We start from the raw sequence: 17,979 nt of genomic DNA, 5'->3' as shown, positions 1-17,979 counted from the left end.
CTCTTTTTACCCATTTGATTTTTTTTGGTGTTCTCCACAAGTGTTTCACCTGACTTCTGATGAATAGGTGAAGAGTTTCTCAGAAAAATCTCTGTGTCTTACAGTCATATTAATCTTAAATATTAATTAATTACAGCCATATGAATCTTTACGTTATTAAATCTTGACATAATTTGGATTCATTTTCATATTCCTCTGGATTCAGTTAAATAAATGAGCCAAGTATCTGCTACAAAATACAGTTATGTACAATCAAGTCCAAATTATTTGAGATATTAATAAAGCAATTTTGTATTTTCTAATACAATTTTTTTCCATCTGTGATAGAAAATGTATTTATAGCATGATTCATAGCATGATATTGAATATGTATTGGATTTTTGTCATTATATTTCTTCTCATGGGTCCTATACTCTACAACTGAGGAGGACAGCAAGGGCCAGTGTCCACTTCACTGAGGGCAAATTTTGCCCTTTACAGTAATCTGAAGGACTGTGGTTGGATACTGGATGTGAGATTTGAAAGCCTGTCACTTTGAAACTGTCAGTTCTACACTGTCTCACAGTGCTTCAAATGATCAGGTCCCAGGTCTTATATTAGTCTAGGTTTATTATCAGTAAAAGAGAAAAATGTTTCCAGTACTGGTACAATATTACAAACAGATCAGATAAAGAGAATGGTCCCACATTCTGAATCTGACAAACATGTGACTCCTGAAGTGCCTGTGAAGTTCCTTTTAAACCCCTCCATACCCTGTATGCGGGATTGCTTATTAGTTTTAAATAGGACACTTGGTCTTCTTACGTAGACTGTTAATTGGAGATTAGAGCATTTAGCCTTTTAGTCTGCTAGTTTAATTAGGGTAATGTGTAAAATGTATCAGCAAAGCCTGTTTGTCTATGCCAACTCCATTTAACTTCAGTGCAGTTCCCAATAGGCTGCTCCATGTCTAAGGCAAATTCCAACAGCAATGGCATTAGCTGTCTTGGCGCAAACCCCATGGAATGAATAAAAAATGGAAACCAGACTGCCTTCCAGTTCCTGAGAGCTAAGTGGCCCCTGCCATTAACACTGGGAGATGTGAATGAAGAACCATTGATTTGAGCTGTATTCTTGTGCATGAACAGCATGCTGCAGTCTCCAGGGCTGGCAACATGTCACCCTTTGTTACACTAAACCAACATGAAATAAAAATGAGAAGCCTGAAGTTAATATGGAATCCACAGAGAAGGTTTGCGTGTGCGTGGAAAGAAAGACATGCGCTGAACTACTGGGTTGTGTGGCTGAAATAGGGGAGGTTAAGAACTACTTTTTTAAGTTTTGGAGAAAAAGTCAGGGTGTGGAAGAACGTGTGAAAGCAAGCAGGAACAAAAAGGTGAATTTGAGAGCCAGCTCAGGATAGCAGGTGTGTAGAACATAGTGCTTATTTGTCGCCCTGTTCTTCTAAGTCCTTCTAAGCCTTCTGATGTTTACATTTTTGTAATAGAGTTTCTCACACACTTTTCATGTAAATAATGATTGTTTTGCATTCCTTTCTGGAAGAAGAAAAATTTGATGAATTGTTAGCTTGACCAGTGTGGCTGGAGAAGTGGCAATTTCATCCTCCAATCCATAGTCACTTTTGAAAGTCTATAAATATTGGAGTTCAAAAATAAGCTATGCTCTTTTTACCTTAGACATTTCAGCTTGTGTGTATCGTTCATTTCGTGTTCTATTACAACACTTATTAACTTTTTAAAGTTTGTATTTCTAATGCTTCTTTTGTGTGTTTCTCATTTCAGATTGCCTGTTTGGTTCCTGTTGACCAGTTTGAGTTATACAAGAGGTTGAAGTTTGAACGAGGTGTGAAGCTTTTTGTCTCTATTACTTTCTCTTTTGTCAGTGGAGGCAGCACTGTTATATATGGCAGAGACAGAGCCTGTTGAGCGAGTTAAGGGAGAGACAGAGAAGATGTCTTTGCTTTGAAATAGTTCAGGAGCAGTCACTAGGTCTGGCTGTGCTCCACAGACAAAGTCGAAATTCTGTTTTGCAGAGTCAAAAAAGCAGCATCTTAATGAATTACCAGACTTCTACTCAAGCTTGTGGGCAACACTCTCAGACTGTGTGTGCCTGGGGCTCCGTTGTTCTTCTGATGGCATGTTCATCTTGGGTCCTTGAGGTGGTTATACTGGTAGAACTTGTCAAGGTGCTAGAGGCTGGTGCTGGCCAGGGCGCACAGTCCCTTTACACATCCATAGGGATCTTCAGAGCTTTTAGGGGACACATACTCTGAAATGCAGTGTGAATTTTTGCAAGCATCCCTGCAAAATAGCTTTGCTTACGTAGAAGCCTCATGTGTGTTCATCTAGTAGAGTTTTTCTTCCCAAGGAATAGTAGTCCCCTCGTTCCTGAGGAACGTCTACTTTGTAAAGAAGTTTGAAACTGAAGGTCTCACTGAGGCCAAGCTTTCCTGTGCCCATTGGTCACTCTTCTGCATCAAGAGATGGTTCCTTGACAAGGCTGAAGAAGAAACTTGCTAGTTAGAAAGAATGAGATCCTCTTGCTGTTTTTAAAGACTGTCACCAGCTTGCAAGTTTCAGCTGGAAGGTGTGTTTTTAAAGAACTGAGTGCGTGGTAGCATGCAGAATGGTGTGTCCCAGACGCTGCCCCACTCTGCCTGTTCTCAAACTTTCCTTGAAAGACTGGATTCATATTCTTGCTCTGCGTGCCTGCTTAGATGCAGTGGATTGTGTAAGACAATGCAGAGGTCTATAAAAATTAGGCAAAATAATGCACTTGAGAAGTTGGTCGGATAGAAGAATATATAGGGTTTTACAGAATCTCATCTGACATGAATCCTTGTGAATGACCACAAAGTGGAAAAACTGCAAAACACTCAAATATGCCCCAGAGTTTATGGGCAAATGCAGATTGTAGATATGATATTCAGGCACTCAGGTCAAACAAAAAGAAAAAAAATCCCAAACCTTGGTTTTATTTTTTATTTCTTTCTCCTGTTTTACCACCTTCTTGTTTATTCTTAATTTCTTATGAAGTCTCTCCAGTTCATCATCTAATCAGTGGCTTGTCTATAGTCCTAGACAATGGAAATCAGAACTTGTTAAATCACCATATTAAAGGGGTAGGAGAAAGGGACTTTCTTGCAATACATTAATCTGTTTTATGTAAAACCTTTTTTTACTGAAGACTCTGTAACTATTGGTTTCCTAGTATCTCTTCCTCTATAACTAGCCAAAGCTGAACTCATGATCTTTTGTCCAACTCACTGTTACTTTTTTTTTTACTGCCTCCCACACAGAGAAGCCTGAAACTTGTCTATTTTTTAAATCCTCCTTTCCTTTTCTTTCTTGCCTAAGTCCGACAAATCCTCTTCCACCTCCGCTATCTCTCTTCATTATGATTTTAAGGTCAGTCCTGACTCCTTTATGATAAAACTGGTATCTAAGCAGCTGACTTAGGCATACCCCTTTTGCCTTGCCTTTTGGCCCCAGCAATAAATCCAGCTTACTGATGTCTGGGAACAACAATTCCTGCTAGCTAAAGCTCTGACCTGGACACCCAGCACTAATCCCAGCCTTAGCCAAGACCTTTTGCCTATCCTGGATTAAATGCTGTTCCCAAGGCTGACCTTTCTGCACTCATCAGTGGGACTTGGTTTATTAGCTTCTTCTGGCCTGGAGCACCAGTCTCAGACCTGAGCCTTACCTGGCAAAGCCTGCCTGCCCTGGTCTGACACTCTTTTTCTGAAACTAGCAATAGACCTCACTGATGGCATCTGCTGAGGGTGAATTCTCACCCAGAATCTGTCCAGAGACTCCTTCCTGATCTTCAAGTGATTGGTAGAGCCCTTCCAGACATTTTCCATTGTGAGATTAATTCTGAGGAAAATTTGGAACACCCCAAGAAGGACTTACACATCCAACAGCTATTTTCCTCATCCCCAATCTGTGCTAGCTATGTTAATAGAATATCTTTCTTCTCATTTTCATTGCTTTCTTTTTTTAATGGGCCAATAATATTGTGTGGAAACATAGTGAGAAGTAATTGGTATAGAATGGTGTGTCTATAGACAATTGTTAAATTTAATAATAGATGCACTGATAATAGGCTATTCTCTTGTGTGTTTTGTGTTCTTAGAATGCAAATGTGTTTTTAAAAACAAGATGTTTTTGCATATCTGTAACTTCTCTGCATCCAGACAGGGCTAAGCCACAGAATATGTTTCTGTGAAGCATATTTATTAGAAAACCAGGAATTGTTCTATGTCTATTTAGGATGGTGTTAAGGTAGTCAACAGAAGTAAAGAATAGAGGAATGGTAAGTGGTTAGGGCACATGCATTATGTTTGTCAGTAGGCTGAGTGGTAGATGAGAAAAATCTGCATTTTATGCCTGACTCAAAAGGAGTCTGTTTTAAATGGAGATTTCTGTGAAACACAGTCATAGTCTTATCCTTTCAGTGAGTACCTCTTCTGAGCCAGAAATAATTTTCTTCAGATTGCTGCATTCCTCCTGTCTGCCACCTACATCTCACCTGCTTGCTTGCATGTTTTATGAAAACTGGCCAGATCCCTGCCCAAAACTGGCACTGTTTGGGAAGGCTTTCCTCCTGAGAGTTGAGGGAGCTGTGGCTGAACTGGCTGCAGGGAAGCAGGGGAAAAGCTTGGGAGAGAAATGGCCCTAACCAAGAGATGGATCAACTTGCCAGAGCAGCAGGATAGCCTCTTTCCCTTTTTTGGCCACGCCTTTTTAGTTTTTTCTGGTTTCGCTTGTGCTCCATGGCAAACCAAACAGTATGAGACAGCGTGGATTGCAAAACACCATCTGTAGGTTCTTTGTAAGATGGAGGAAGTGGGAGAGGAGGGACTTTCATCTCTTGCATTACATCTTGCTGCAACAAATTTGTAAAAAACAGGTTTACAACCCAACTCCCCTCCTTCCTGTGATGTCAAAACCAGACATTCTGTCTTTCACCCAAACACAGGATAGGGGAATTTTGGTTTCCAAAGCTGAATTTTCAACAGAAAACATGCAGAACCTATTGTGTGAAGCATTACATGCAATAGCAAGTACTAGGCCATAGTCTTACTCAATTCAGGGTTTCTTTTAAGAGACATCAAAGGAACCTAGAGAAATAAAAATTTTTCAGTCAGGACATTACCTTCTAAAAGTATGTGAATATGAAAAGTTACTTGATTTGCTGTGACTCTCTTCTCCCTCATAATGAAGCTGAGAGCTAACTTGTTTTTGCTTTCATTGAGTAGAAAGCAAAATGTTTGTTTTTGGAGGCAAAGAAAGTGTGTGCAAGGCGGTAAGAGAAAAGAATGCAACTAGATCCATGAAATGGCTGAAGGTAGATGGTACAGGTGTTTTGCTGTCACTGCCTAAATTATAGGTGACAGCCTTTGCATGGAAATAGAAATTCTCTACATCTGTTGGAGCTCTCTGACACAGGCTCAGAAATTACCCAAAGTCAGAGCACTGTGTACCTGTGTGTCCATATGTGCTTTCAGCAAAATTTGCCAGAGAAGTGTATATGAGGTCCTTGTGCAGCTTTTTGTTTCAAGTGGGACAACTAATTTTATCTGCTGGAAGTACCTTGTTATGGCTTTTGCCATCTCACAGTCAGGAATTTCCATTGACTTTGGAGACATCCCCTCCATCTGTTTATTTTCAGTGATGGTACCAGAGAGCTCCCAGGGAAGGAGGGGCAAGGTAGCTCCTGACAGCCCTTTTCTGGGGAGGCTCTGCAGGATGTCAGTGTTCAGCTGCATCTCATGGAATTGAGTAGCAAATGACCAACAGTGAATTTGTCCCAGCTGGGTTTTTGTTGCAAATTCCTTGAATAAAGATTAGGAAGTGAGAGAGAGGATCAACATTTATCATTCTCTGCCATGTGGTGATGACTGTAATTCAGTGTCTACACCCTGAATCTTGACTCCTGTAATAATCTGATACCAAACAAATGATATGATATGATACTGTAAGTGCTCACTATATTCACAGTATCATATCATTACTGTAAGTAATGATATGATACTGTGAATATAGTGAATATTAACTGCAGTTTATAGATAGAGGAGATTAAATAAGGCATGGAAAGTGACCTGACATTAATTTAATTACAGTCCTTCTTCTGTTTATATGGAAGTTTCTGCATGGCTTGCACATTGTCAAAGACGTGGAGTGGCCTAGTGCTACAAAAGTGCTTCTCAGCAAACAGCAGCTAGGTTCATATTTTGAACCTTGCTATAAAAAAGCAAGAAACACATTCTGTGTAGTGTATTTTTATTGTTGCAATGCTTTCAGTGCAACTGCTTAGCAGGGGACAAATGCAGACCTGCCTAAAGAAGAGCAGGCCCAAATACCCATGGGCATGGGTGTGGAGTGCTTTGGCTTCCACACCCTTGTGCAGAATTGGGTGCTGTATACCTAGACACATGTCAGTGGAACAAGAAGGGGACTACAAAAAAGTAGTTTTATTTCTTTCTCTGTTGTGTTTCAGAAGTCCACTTGGACCCCCAGAGAACATGGTGCCCCACAGCCGACTGCCAAACCGTGTGCCACATTGCACCGAGCGAGTCGGGAGCGCCAGTGCCAGTGGAGTGCCCCACCTGCCACCTGACCTTCTGCTCCTCCTGCAAGGAGCCATGGCACGGGCAGCACCTATGCCAGGAAAACCAAACGACCCCAGTACCCACTGAGCAGGGGTAAGATGGGAATCCACGATAGTCATGCCATCTTTTGATTCTTTTCATCACAGTTGGGTTCGTGGAGCAGCTTCCTTCTAGGTCCACAGCTTCAGCTTGGAGACTGTCCATCTCTCCTGGTGTTTCGTAAATACAATTCCAGTCGAAATATTACTTTAAATGCCAAATTTTGTTTTTTAATACTTAATATTATCTGTGTACTTGTCAAGCTTGGGTTGCAACTGAAACTTCTAAAAGGTGAAGCCCTCCAGGACTTTAAATCTGCCTAAAGGCTTTGTTCACATGCTAGAATTATGACCTGTGCCCATACCAAAAATCCGATATACCAATATTGCAGGATCCAAATTTTGCTCTATTGTGATTAAGAAATAACCCCTGCTTAATATTTACAGAATCCCTGCATAGAAAAACCTTAACTCCTACACAGTGTAAATTTCACTTGGAGTGAGCCTTGTTTATGCTCAGTTTCCTTAACTGCAGACAACCTGCAGATCAGCTTGTAAAAGTCATTAATCTATAGAAGAGAGGCTTTTGTGTTTAAATTATGTCATGTCTTTGGCTATCCATCTTTGTTTTCAGAATCAGGTTATGTTGAGTCATGTTTTCAAAGTTTTCTGTCAATTTTTTTCAATAAATGAAAAACTTAAAACCTAGAGCATTCTGCTTGCTAGAAACTCCATGGAATAGGTGTTGCCAAAAAGCTATGTCTATGATTTTTTTTCTCTAGGTGTGATCTCTGGCTCTGGTAGAGTTTAAGCCTATTTTATTCAGACAAGGAGGATTCAGACAAGGATTATGAGTTGCATAATCCAGTCCTGTTAAATTAATTGTGTAAGGTCTCTGTAAAAAGGGCTAAGTTTTAATGCTGTAGGTGATTAATTGTGGGTGTAGTGAGTGTTAGTTTTATATAGCATAAAGGAACAAGGCAAGGGATTTTCACTTTTATGTGATATTAATAGTCTCATGCCTAGTAGTGAGTATGTTTCAATGTATTGTACTGAATATAAGAAGCTTCACACACTGAGAACACTTAGGACAACAACATTAGATGCTCTGAAAAATAAGCACAATACACATCAGGCAGTGGACCTGAATACCAACAATTATGTTCACATCTCACTTTAATGTTTCCTTACTTTTCTAGATTCCTTATTGGAGCAGAGACAGAGGCACCAATTAAGCAGTGCCCAGTTTGTCGAATTTATATTGAGCGAAACGAGGGCTGTGCTCAGATGATGTGCAAGAACTGCAAGCACACGTTTTGCTGGTATTGTCTACAGAACTTGGATGTAAGTGCTGCAGAAAAAACACCAGGACAAAGAATAGTGGGGTTAAGGGTTAGTCTGAGGCCCTGTGCAAGCTCTTTGTTACTTCATTGCTGTCCTAGCGAATTTCTTGGCTCAATTCACCTTCTGACTCAGTTGCTCTCTCTTCTTTCACCCAGTCCTTTTATTTATATCAATACAGTTTTTTATTTCTTCCATAAAGGGTTATGGCCATGTCTGTGGGTTCCATGTTCATTCTTTGAGGGAGATGGGACTAACGCTTTGCTTTCTGGAGGTTTGTTCCAGCAATACCTTGCTTGGATTCCTTCTTCCTAAAAACAGTTTGGTTGTGAGTGAGGGAAATAGATGTCTTCCACCTGTTTCAACAGCAAAGGACACAGCCTGTCTAAAAAATGGTATGGTACTGGGTGAAGGGGGTTGTTCCATGGCATGGTGGCTAGGGAGCACTAGGTCTCCTTTACTAGTCCATCTCTAGTGCCGTGTTTGCTGAAGTGAATGATTGGCTATTAGGCTTGAGGATAAAAATGTTGGATCATGAACACAGATTGTGAAGTGCATGTTGCTAGTTACTTCTCAAAGGTTGCAAACCAGTCTCAACTTGTTTGGACTTCAAGTATCCTAGCAGCACGAAGAGTCCTGGAAGTAATGCACGTATATAAGAGTCCTGGAAGCTGCATGTATATATGGCAGCTTGCCCTTTTGGCACAGTCATCAGTAACAGCTGTGGGAGCGTAAAAAGGACTTTACCAGCACTTGAAATAAAATGTGCTGCATGGCTTTTCTTGTCTTTTTTGTACTCCACAGCCAGCAAACAATGAGACTTCTTCAGTCTTCATCCTTTACTCAGCACATTAAACAGGTTGCCCTTAGTGTTATGTCCCCTTTCTGTGGGGGTGAACATGCTTTTTCAACATGAGTCTTAGGGCTTGCCTCAGAGTACATGCAGTACACGGTGGTTGCTTAACACTGTGCTGAACCAGAAGAGTGTCACATTCTTGCAGACTCCACAGACATGCCCTTATCGAGTTTTTGTCAGTTCAAAGGGAGAAAGAGAGGAAGAAACTGTAGTTGTGTGATTAAAGTGTAGTTTTTCTGAATGTGTAGGGGTTACAGGAGCTCCAGGCGTAGATGAAGGTAGTACCTGCAAAGCCAGAGAGCAGAGCTGAAAAATGAAAGGGGAAGCAGCATCAGGTTACAGCACAGTGGTTTAGGGAGGGTAATGCAGGGCATGAGTCACCTTCTGAAGAAAAGAATGAGTAGTTTAATAAGTATTAATGGTAAAAGAGAAATTAAACAGGATTTTTGTATTTTTTATATTTTCCTGTTAAGTCTAAGAACAGAATTACTGTGAAGTAGGTACAGCAGGAGAACAGAAGGTAAAATACTTCAGGAAGATGATCCCTCACATTGCTATTTTTTAGAAATGCCTGCTGTTTTCAGTTCCCTTTGTCATCACCAAATTATAGACTAGGTACTTGTGCAATTAGGTGAAACTCGTGCTTATGCTTTTTAAAAGTGGAGGAGGAAAGATGCTGTATGATAGCTCAGATGCCAAACATATGCCAATTTCTGAAACTGCAAGTTACTCTAGGTAATTATTTGGAAGACAGGTGAACTTGTCTGCTGGCAGCTGGCAATTTCAAAGCAGCGCCAGGAAGGTTGTGTTTCCACTCTGGTCTTGAACTTCTTCCTCCAGTTCTGTAACCTACTCTTACAGCTTCTCCTTTTGTTTTTCAGAATGATATTTTCTTACGGCATTACGACAGAGGCCCTTGCAGAAACAAGCTGGGCCACTCACGGGCTTCAGTGATGTGGAACAGAACACAGGTGTGTTCCTGACCAGCTGGGTAGAGCTCTCATGCATGCATGAAGCAAAGAGATTTTAGCCTTCAGAGAAGAACCAAGATGATTATTTTAATATTTTCATCTCTTTTTTGGTGACCTATGCTATGTTTATGCATGCACATGCATATTTTATTTTCCATGCTATCTAAATATGTATTTTTCACCTCTCTTTCAGGTTGTGGGGATCCTCGTTGGACTAGGTATCATAGCGTTGGTGACCTCTCCCTTGCTGCTTGTGGCATCTCCATGCATCATCTGTTGCATTTGCAAATCTTGCCGGAGCAAAAAGAAAAAACCCAGCCTGCCAACAACCTAAAACTCTGTGTCTTTTTGAGTCTCCATCTGTACAGCATAAGTATGTGAGGAAGCACAATGGTTGTGTTTTGGTGCCATACCTACCAAATAATGCTCCCTTTTTTTGCCAGTTCTTGGGATAAGTGCCTATTCTTTACAGGCTACTCTATCACTAACAAGTCCAGATTTTTGTGCAGTACATGCAGTGTAGGTTTTTGCTTCCTGAAGAGGAAAACAGGACACCATTCAGTCCTTCATACCCCATTCAAGACTGATAGAACATTCCTGTTTTCCATCAGCTGCACATGACTTGATCCTGCTGCATTACTCTGTCTTTGCAGATTCAGTCATTACTGTTGTGCTAGCTGTTAGTTCTTGGTGACACTCAGATTTCTCAGAAAGTTTTGGGTCTTTTGTGAAAGAGAGAGAGGGAAGGCCTGATTAGGTTCTTCTGTCTGATAGCTTGTGTACAGTTAAATGTAACAAACCATTAAGAAAATATGTTTGGTAGTTTCCTATCAATTGGCTGCCATGGCATTTCTTTCAGCATTGAAATCCATTTGATTTTTGCCCTTGTTCTCAACTACAGAAGTAAAAAACCACCAAAACGGTGTCTAAGATAGGGCTCTCTTTAAGAGACTGGACCTTGAGAAAGCTGCTATTTTTTTTCACATCAAACATGACATATCTATAATGAAATATTAGGAATATGCATATTTCCCTACCACTGGGCATGCCTTTTGTCAGTACCATGGGTGTAGAAAACTCACAATGGAGGTAATATTGTAAGAAAGACTGTGATACAGTTCCCATTTTGTGCGGAGCGTTGGCATCCTGGTTGGGTCTTTGCAGAGTGGCAGCATGGGCGCAGATATACCAAGTACATATGAGCAGTCAGTATATTTTTTTACAACAGTTTACATGGGGTGGCAGCAAGAACCCTGATAAAAAGTTATTGAAACCAGGCTAAGCCAAGCCCTCCTTCAAAACCTTATGGACCTGCTGAAGTGAATACTTGAGAAATGCTGTGTAAATGTGACCTCTATCCATTGGTGGGTATTTCTTTTGTCCTGCTCAAGGTTAACAAACTCTGTTAGCGATATTTTTTAATTACTCTAAATCTGGAAGGCTATCAGTTAATAAGTGCTTCATTTTAATTTGGTGCCTCACCACCAAACCAATTCAAACCCTGGTGTCTGTTACACCTGTGTAAGTTCACTGAAAGCTCACTGAAGAGCTGGAATTACTGCAGCTCTTCAGTCAGGAGTAGCTGAGATCAGACTCTGCTCCCTGGAGTTTATTTCCTTAATGGATGGTGCTCCTCACAACCGGGGCCGGTGGCGCTTTTGTTCTGGACTCCCATCTGTGCATTCTATATCTGTGGGAGCAGATTCAAGTTTGCACTGTAAAATTGGTTGTAATTCCAAACCCCTTTCCACAAGGGCTGCAGGGTTTGAAGGAGACGCTCGGCCCGAGTGCGGTGTCGGGCTGGCGCTCGGCCCAGCTGCCCCTGTCGGAGCACAGAGCGTGGCTCAGCTGGGAGTGCCGTGATGGTGCTGTGAGTGCTGCCTGTGTGTGCTGCTTGGCCAAGCCTCAGGAACTTTGCCTTCTTGGCAGCTGTAAATGTGACCTTTTTTCTGTTTAACTTCGCTCTCTGGTTACTGTAACAAAAGTGGCAGGTTTTCTTCTTTTGAGAAAGTGTAGTCTGTTGAGCAGACTAGCAAGGACAGAGGCCTTAAATGATACTGTCTGTTTTACTTTTTAATTGACTTCTTTTATAAATACTGCCTGACTTTGCTACCAGTCGTGGCTGGAGGGCAGGCAGTGCTCGCCAGTGTGAAAGACTGTATTTATTCTTCATCCTCAGCTTTGAAGGGAAGCAGAACAGTAGACAGTACATTCTAAATACAGAGTGCAATGCAGGCAACTGCCATTTATAATAAATAAAGAATGTTTTCTGTATGTGTTTTCTGGAAGAGCACTAATGGTAGTGCTTTGGGGTACTTGTGACAGATTAAAGTGTCCAGCCCTTGGCTTTGCACTATTTTTCTACCTATGTTTTTATGGCACTACTGTCATTTCCATTTTATTTATGAACTTGAAGTTGCAAGTCTTACTTTAACAAAGCCTCAAGGACAAATATGTAGGAGCTGTACAGTCTCTTTAACCAGAACCAGCATTGCAATGTACCAATATCCTTTGCATGTTAAAATTTGAGCTTTTTTCATGTTTTGTGATCTTACCCATGACCAATGCATCCTTTGCTAGTTTTGTTCCTTTCCTTGTTCTTTCCCTCCTTCTGTTGGCCTGTTTTTGCTAATGCCTATTGGAATGAGGGTGGCAGATCTTTTTTTCATTAACACTGTTGTGTTAACGAAACTGTCAGGTTCTCCCTCTGCTAAAGAAAGGCAGCTGAAGGCAGCTCTCGAACTAGTTTAAGTGCCTGGTGGGCATACCAAAACTGGTATAAATTAATCATGCAGGAGTTAACACAGCCTGGCAGTCTCAGTGCCAGTCCAGGCATCAAAGAAATCTAGATGTGGATTGGTAGCCCAAGCTTTTGCTGTAGGTCTTTACACAAAAACTGGATTAGGACAAGTTACAGGCACGCCTTCCTTTGGCTCTGTAGGTGCAACAAATGGACCAAGAAAGAAGCTCTAGACATCTTCTTCTAAGAGCTTAAAATGAAAGCTTTACAACATTGATTTTTTAAAAAAGGCTGTGTCCAGTGCCCCATGTATCCTGGCTTTTCATTGCATGGGAATACTTGAGCATGTGCATTAAGTAGACCCTGGCCTGGCCAAGTCAAGCATTACCTGTGCTGAAGTGCTGGGAGCAGGAAAGCCCTGTTGCTTTGTTTTCCAGAAGGCAACTATTTTGCACCAGCTGGCTATGCTCACAGAGTTTCCAGGGAAATATTTTAGCAGGAATCTTTTTACAGTGTTGGCTTTTGCCTTTGTGTTGCTTTGGTTTGTTTTTTAATTTTGTAAGAAACATTAAAGTCACTTTATAAAAGATTTATTGAAAGCATGACAAATAATACTAGTAATAATTAGGGAGAACAAAAAAAGACAGGACTCTGACTACACCTGACTCTTCTTAATCAAGTTATCTGTAAATCCACTCTCCTGAGCTCCCTCTGTGCGATGTAGGTGGTGCACATCACCAGCTACCAGGCTTCTCTGCTCTTCCCCTCTCTCTTCTTGCCCTTGTGGCAGGTGGCTGGTGTGGGGGCAGCAGCCAGGGGAGAGCCCGGGGCTGTGGCAGTGCAGGTACCACACAGGAGAAATTGCCCACCCTGGACTCATCACCAGTTTGTTCTTGGGCCTTTAACAACTGAGAGACACCTTGGGGGTTTTGGGCCTTTAATGTTACATTGAGAGCATTCACAGATGTCTCTCTTGGAGAACAGAAGTGGAAAGTACTCCATTCCTTCTGAACCAGGGGCATTCAGACCTTATGAAAATTGGGCTCTAGGCGTTTAAAGGTCAGTTCCTAAACTTAAGAGACCAGTGCTAGAAACCTGGATTTGTACTGCATCTGGCTGCAAATCTCCATGGACACATATCACATCATTTCCCATCAGTCACTGGATCTGTGTCAAATACAGCTGAAGATCCCATTCAGCATTCCATGTCCTTGTGTTAAAATGAGCACGATGATACCTGCTCCCAAATCCATCTCTTAATAAAAAGAAGATACTTGTCATGCTACAGCATAAGTGCATCTCTGCAGTATTTATTCCAGAGCTATAGTGGGTGCTCAGTGCTGCCCTTCAGTAAGTGATGGTTTATTTTTGGTGCATGGGGTTGCTTATCCCAAAGAAGGGCACAAGGGGTAAAAAATAATGAATGTTTCTTAGTGCTTTAATGATGCTAAATGGTACATGTTGCTGTCTGTCCAGCAGCACAGCATGAAGTCCAAAGATACGTTTAAAATGTACACAAAGTTTACTTGAATGAACTGAGAGAAACTGGATATTGCCTCCATATTTGCATGAAGAAATAAATACAAGTGGGCAGGTACAACTGCATTTCCACAATAGGACAATAAAATAAATTTTTGGCAACTCCATTCTTTGGTACAATAGTGAGTGGTTTTGCTCTAGTGCCTGCTGCTTTAAAAATTTGAAATCTGTTTTGCACTGTAATCTCCTTCTCCTAGTCATTCTTTCTCAATTCCTTTTATGATCTTATTTTTCATCCTGTATTTCAGGCCAAAGAGTCTTAGAGCAAAGCTAGTAGATTTCTTTGTATGAGGATAAAAATCTTCCAGCCATTTTCTCACAGGTTTTAAAAAGAAATTTGATGCTGAGTTACCTGACCAAAGTTAGAAATTCCAGACTTGGCTTGTTTAGATAAACTTATTGAGACTTAAGAAGTTCTCTTTTAACACCTAAATAAGGGCTGCTTTGTTAGAGCTAATAGATAAGGGAGCCATGCAGCTTTTGAGCTTCACAGAGGAGATGCTTCTGTTGTTAAGCAGACTTCTTTGGAAATGTGCTGGGGGGAAAAAAAAAAGCCCAAAACCCCTATATCCTCTATACATATTTTTATTATATAAATAAAAATACTTATCTTGTATAGATTCATAATTTAAAAATTCAAGCTCTCTGGAGGCTTTCTAGGGTACGCTTGCCCAGGAAGATAATCTTATAAATATGCTGAGGCAGTTGAGCAGAGTGTGCTAGTTATAAAACAGTTGTCAGGCATCTCTCACACGAGTGTGTAGAATGAGATCATAATTTACATGGCTCGAAATAAAGATGTGAAAATTTACCTTTCCTGGAACAGCAAGAGTTGGTTCTTGCAGTCTTCTGGAAGGTTAACTTACTGCTAAGACTCTGGAGAACTTCAGTCTCATTTTAATTTGTACTCTAGTTAGCAAAGTAATAAAGTGAGAAGTGAATGATGTTGCTGAACACAAAGCCCAAAGGTCTGTCTTGTGTCACGACACTCAAGTTTCTCATAACCAATGTGGTTTTATAATTTGTTTTATAATTTATGCAATGCAAATATAATTATAATTAGTAATTATAAAATACTAAGGATGAAGTATTATTGCCGTTATCATATGATATTTATTTTAATTGCATTCATACTGGAAGGCTTTTCTTTTCTGCTTCCCGTAGAGAAGGTCATGGTGCACCTGCAAAGTAAATTTCTGTGATATGGTGCAGTCCACAGTAAATGTTTCCTACTATTTTGTAGTTATATCAGAGGGGGTTTTTTTATGATCCTTCAAGTTAGTTGTTTGAATCGAGCAAATCTCTGTTGTTAGGAAAGGTGATTTCCTAGCAATTAATTTTATTAACCATCACAATCTGAGCTATAAAAGATGATACTGATTGACAAGGTCCACCAGCTCTTTTGAGGACACAACCTCATTCTTCTCCCTTCTTCCCAAGAAACTTTATCTTTTCTTGGATGAAAATTAAGGATGTCAGTAATTTGCTTATGCCTTCTGGATGTCCAGACAGAAGCTGCAGCTTCTGGTGGCCACGTGCCAGGAGATCCCAGACAGGTTGAATGTACGAAGCTGCAGCACATGTGCAGTGAGTTGCTTAAATTTCCAGAAGGTGCCTGAGCTTTTCAGCTTCCTGGGGCCCATACAGGGTTTGGTGGATGTGGTGCACAAGGGACTTGGCCAGGTGAGGCTTTCAGTGTCACCAGCTCTACGGCACCTGTTGTGCTGGGCTGTCTCACCATGTTTGAGTGTATCCTGGATCTTCATCAGGGCCCTGTCTCAAGCCCTTTCCATAGCTACCTGCCCACCTCCAAAACATCCCAGAACCTGGAGCAAATGTGTTCATTTTCCAAGTCTATCGCTGCTGTCCTGGTCCACTTTCACAGAAGCTTCAGTTCACATGAGCTGTTTGGGGCTCAGATGGTCTGATCATTTACTTTTCCCTAATGAGCAAGGCTTGGGGATGAAGAGAAGCAGAACTGTTCCATACCCTGGTATTGGCATCACAGGCACCAAGGGTCACTGTGTGAGAGCTCTTGTGACTGCCCCAGCATTGCTGCTTATTTCTGAAAAAAGCCTGTGTTTAAAATGTGCGTACATGGAAGTGTCCAGGTCTGACACTGGGTGTGTTTGTGTGCGTGGTGTGAACCAGCAGCAGCCACAGACCCCTGTCCTGCCCCTCGCAGATTTTACCTTCTGTTTATCTGGTTTTTTGGGTTTTTTCTTTTCCTCCAGGTAATACACTTTCTTCACCACTTTTCTTCTGGTGAAGGGCAAAAGGGTTTGATCTTTGTAAGATTTGTTAAAATATTTTTGTGTTTATAAGAAGAAAGCTGACATGTATAAAGAAATGAATGCTTTTGTAAATTTTTTTTTTGTGGTATGATTCAGCATTTAAATGTTTTACAGATGCAGTTTTTTGCACTTTCTCTGCATATATTCATAAAAATTATATTTATTTTCTGTCTTTAAGGTTTACTTTGGGGTTTTTTTCTTCTGATGTTATAAAATGCAATATGTGCAACATTAAAAAATCAGTGTAAAGACATCGTCTGATTTTGTTGTAATCTTCAACTGCCTTTAAAAAGATAACATAGAAAATTTATGGAAAGAATTTGAATACATTGGATGTGCTTAATGGAAATTTTGAGGATAAAAGAAGGTAAAAAAGCTTGAATCGAGAGTCTGGACTGTTATTTACTTTCTCAAGAATAATTGACATTAAAATCCTTTTAAAGAGTGTGGGGCAGGCTCTGGATTAGCCCTGGGAGCTAATGCAGGGTGTGCAGACAGCAGTGGTGGTTGCTCTCTGTAGGTGGGGTGCAGCATTACTAAAGATCTACTCCTCTGCAAAGTCTGGTGGAGACTCGGCTTGGGAGCTACCAGGAGCTGGAGCTACCCCAGGAAGTGGATGTGGGATATGTGGCAGGCTGCACAAAGCAAAGCCTGCTGCTTCAGAGCCCCCTTTCTCTTCACTTGCTCCCTCAGCCCTGCCTGTCCTTGCAGCAGAACGGGGCCTCCTGCTCCGAGTTTCCAAAGGACCTGATAGAAAGCTACATCCTGCTGTGCACTCTCAGACATCCATGCTCCTTGTAAGTTTCCTCACACTCCCACTGCATCCTGCAGTGCTTACAAGAGACAATCACAACTGTGGTTCTGAGCATCACTCACGAAGACTTCACACTCCCACTGCATCCTGCAGTGCTGTGGTTCTGAACATCACTCATGAAGACGATGTTTACTGTTAAATATTTCTAGCTTAGCTACAATTACTCAGCATCTGAAGGTAGGATTTTCCAAATGGCTGACACATCCTTGAAAACCCCATGTGTCATCTGTGGGGCTTTTCACCTCAATACATTGTCTGAAAGGTCTTGATAGTTTTGCCTCAGAGAACATGTTTTCAGGATGAAGGCTGAGGAGAATACCGCCATTGTCACTTACAGCTCAAATTTTGGTGATGAATGTACATTTTTCCCCCCACTAGTTTGCTTAGAATAAATTCAGCACTGATATTATTCCACTTAAACACAGCAATTTTTTTTTTTTTAATGTGTGTGTGTGTGTTCAAGGCTCTGGTCTTGTGCAACAAAGCAGGAGCAACTTACCAGTCCACACATTAACAAAGGTGATGACTTGCAGCAGACTGAAGGTTTCCAGCACAGCACTTTTCCTTCAGAGGATCTCGCTGATTGCTGAGGAACCAGCTTTCTGATGGGAATGTGTCCATTCTGTCAGACTTGTGATGGACACCAGCTGCTGGCAGCCCGTGTGCCTGGTACCCTGCCAGCCTACCAGCTGCCAGTGGTGGGCAAAGTGCCCGGCTTCCCACCTGGTAGACGAGTGAACTGCCAGCTCCTCACCTGGCAACTTTGAAGA

The 17,979-nt window shown here is 41.2% G+C and overlaps 1 protein-coding gene across 2 annotated transcripts in view; it reads left to right on the top strand.

The window, feature by feature from the left end:
• RNF144B (ring finger protein 144B) overlaps window positions 1-11,305 on the top strand; it is a 90,340-nt gene extending 79,035 nt beyond the window's left edge. For both annotated transcript variants that reach the window (XM_031056978.1, XM_005420968.2), the window contains 5 exons: window positions 1,782-1,842; window positions 6,505-6,709; window positions 7,854-7,998; window positions 9,733-9,822; window positions 10,016-11,305. In XM_031056978.1, coding sequence (XP_030912838.1) covers window positions 1,782-1,842; window positions 6,505-6,709; window positions 7,854-7,998; window positions 9,733-9,822; window positions 10,016-10,156 — 642 coding nt within the window. In that variant the 3' untranslated portion in view covers window positions 10,157-11,305. The remainder of the gene's footprint in view (window positions 1-1,781; window positions 1,843-6,504; window positions 6,710-7,853; window positions 7,999-9,732; window positions 9,823-10,015) is intronic.
• Window positions 11,306-17,979: the final 6,674 nt, after the last annotated feature.

This window comes from Geospiza fortis, unplaced genomic scaffold (assembly GCF_000277835.1).
Source record: "Geospiza fortis unplaced genomic scaffold, GeoFor_1.0 scaffold104, whole genome shotgun sequence".
Classification (NCBI taxonomy): domain Eukaryota; kingdom Metazoa; phylum Chordata; class Aves; order Passeriformes; family Thraupidae; genus Geospiza; species Geospiza fortis.
Note: the sequence above shows the minus strand (reverse complement) of the source record. Positions and strands in the feature narration are given on the sequence as shown.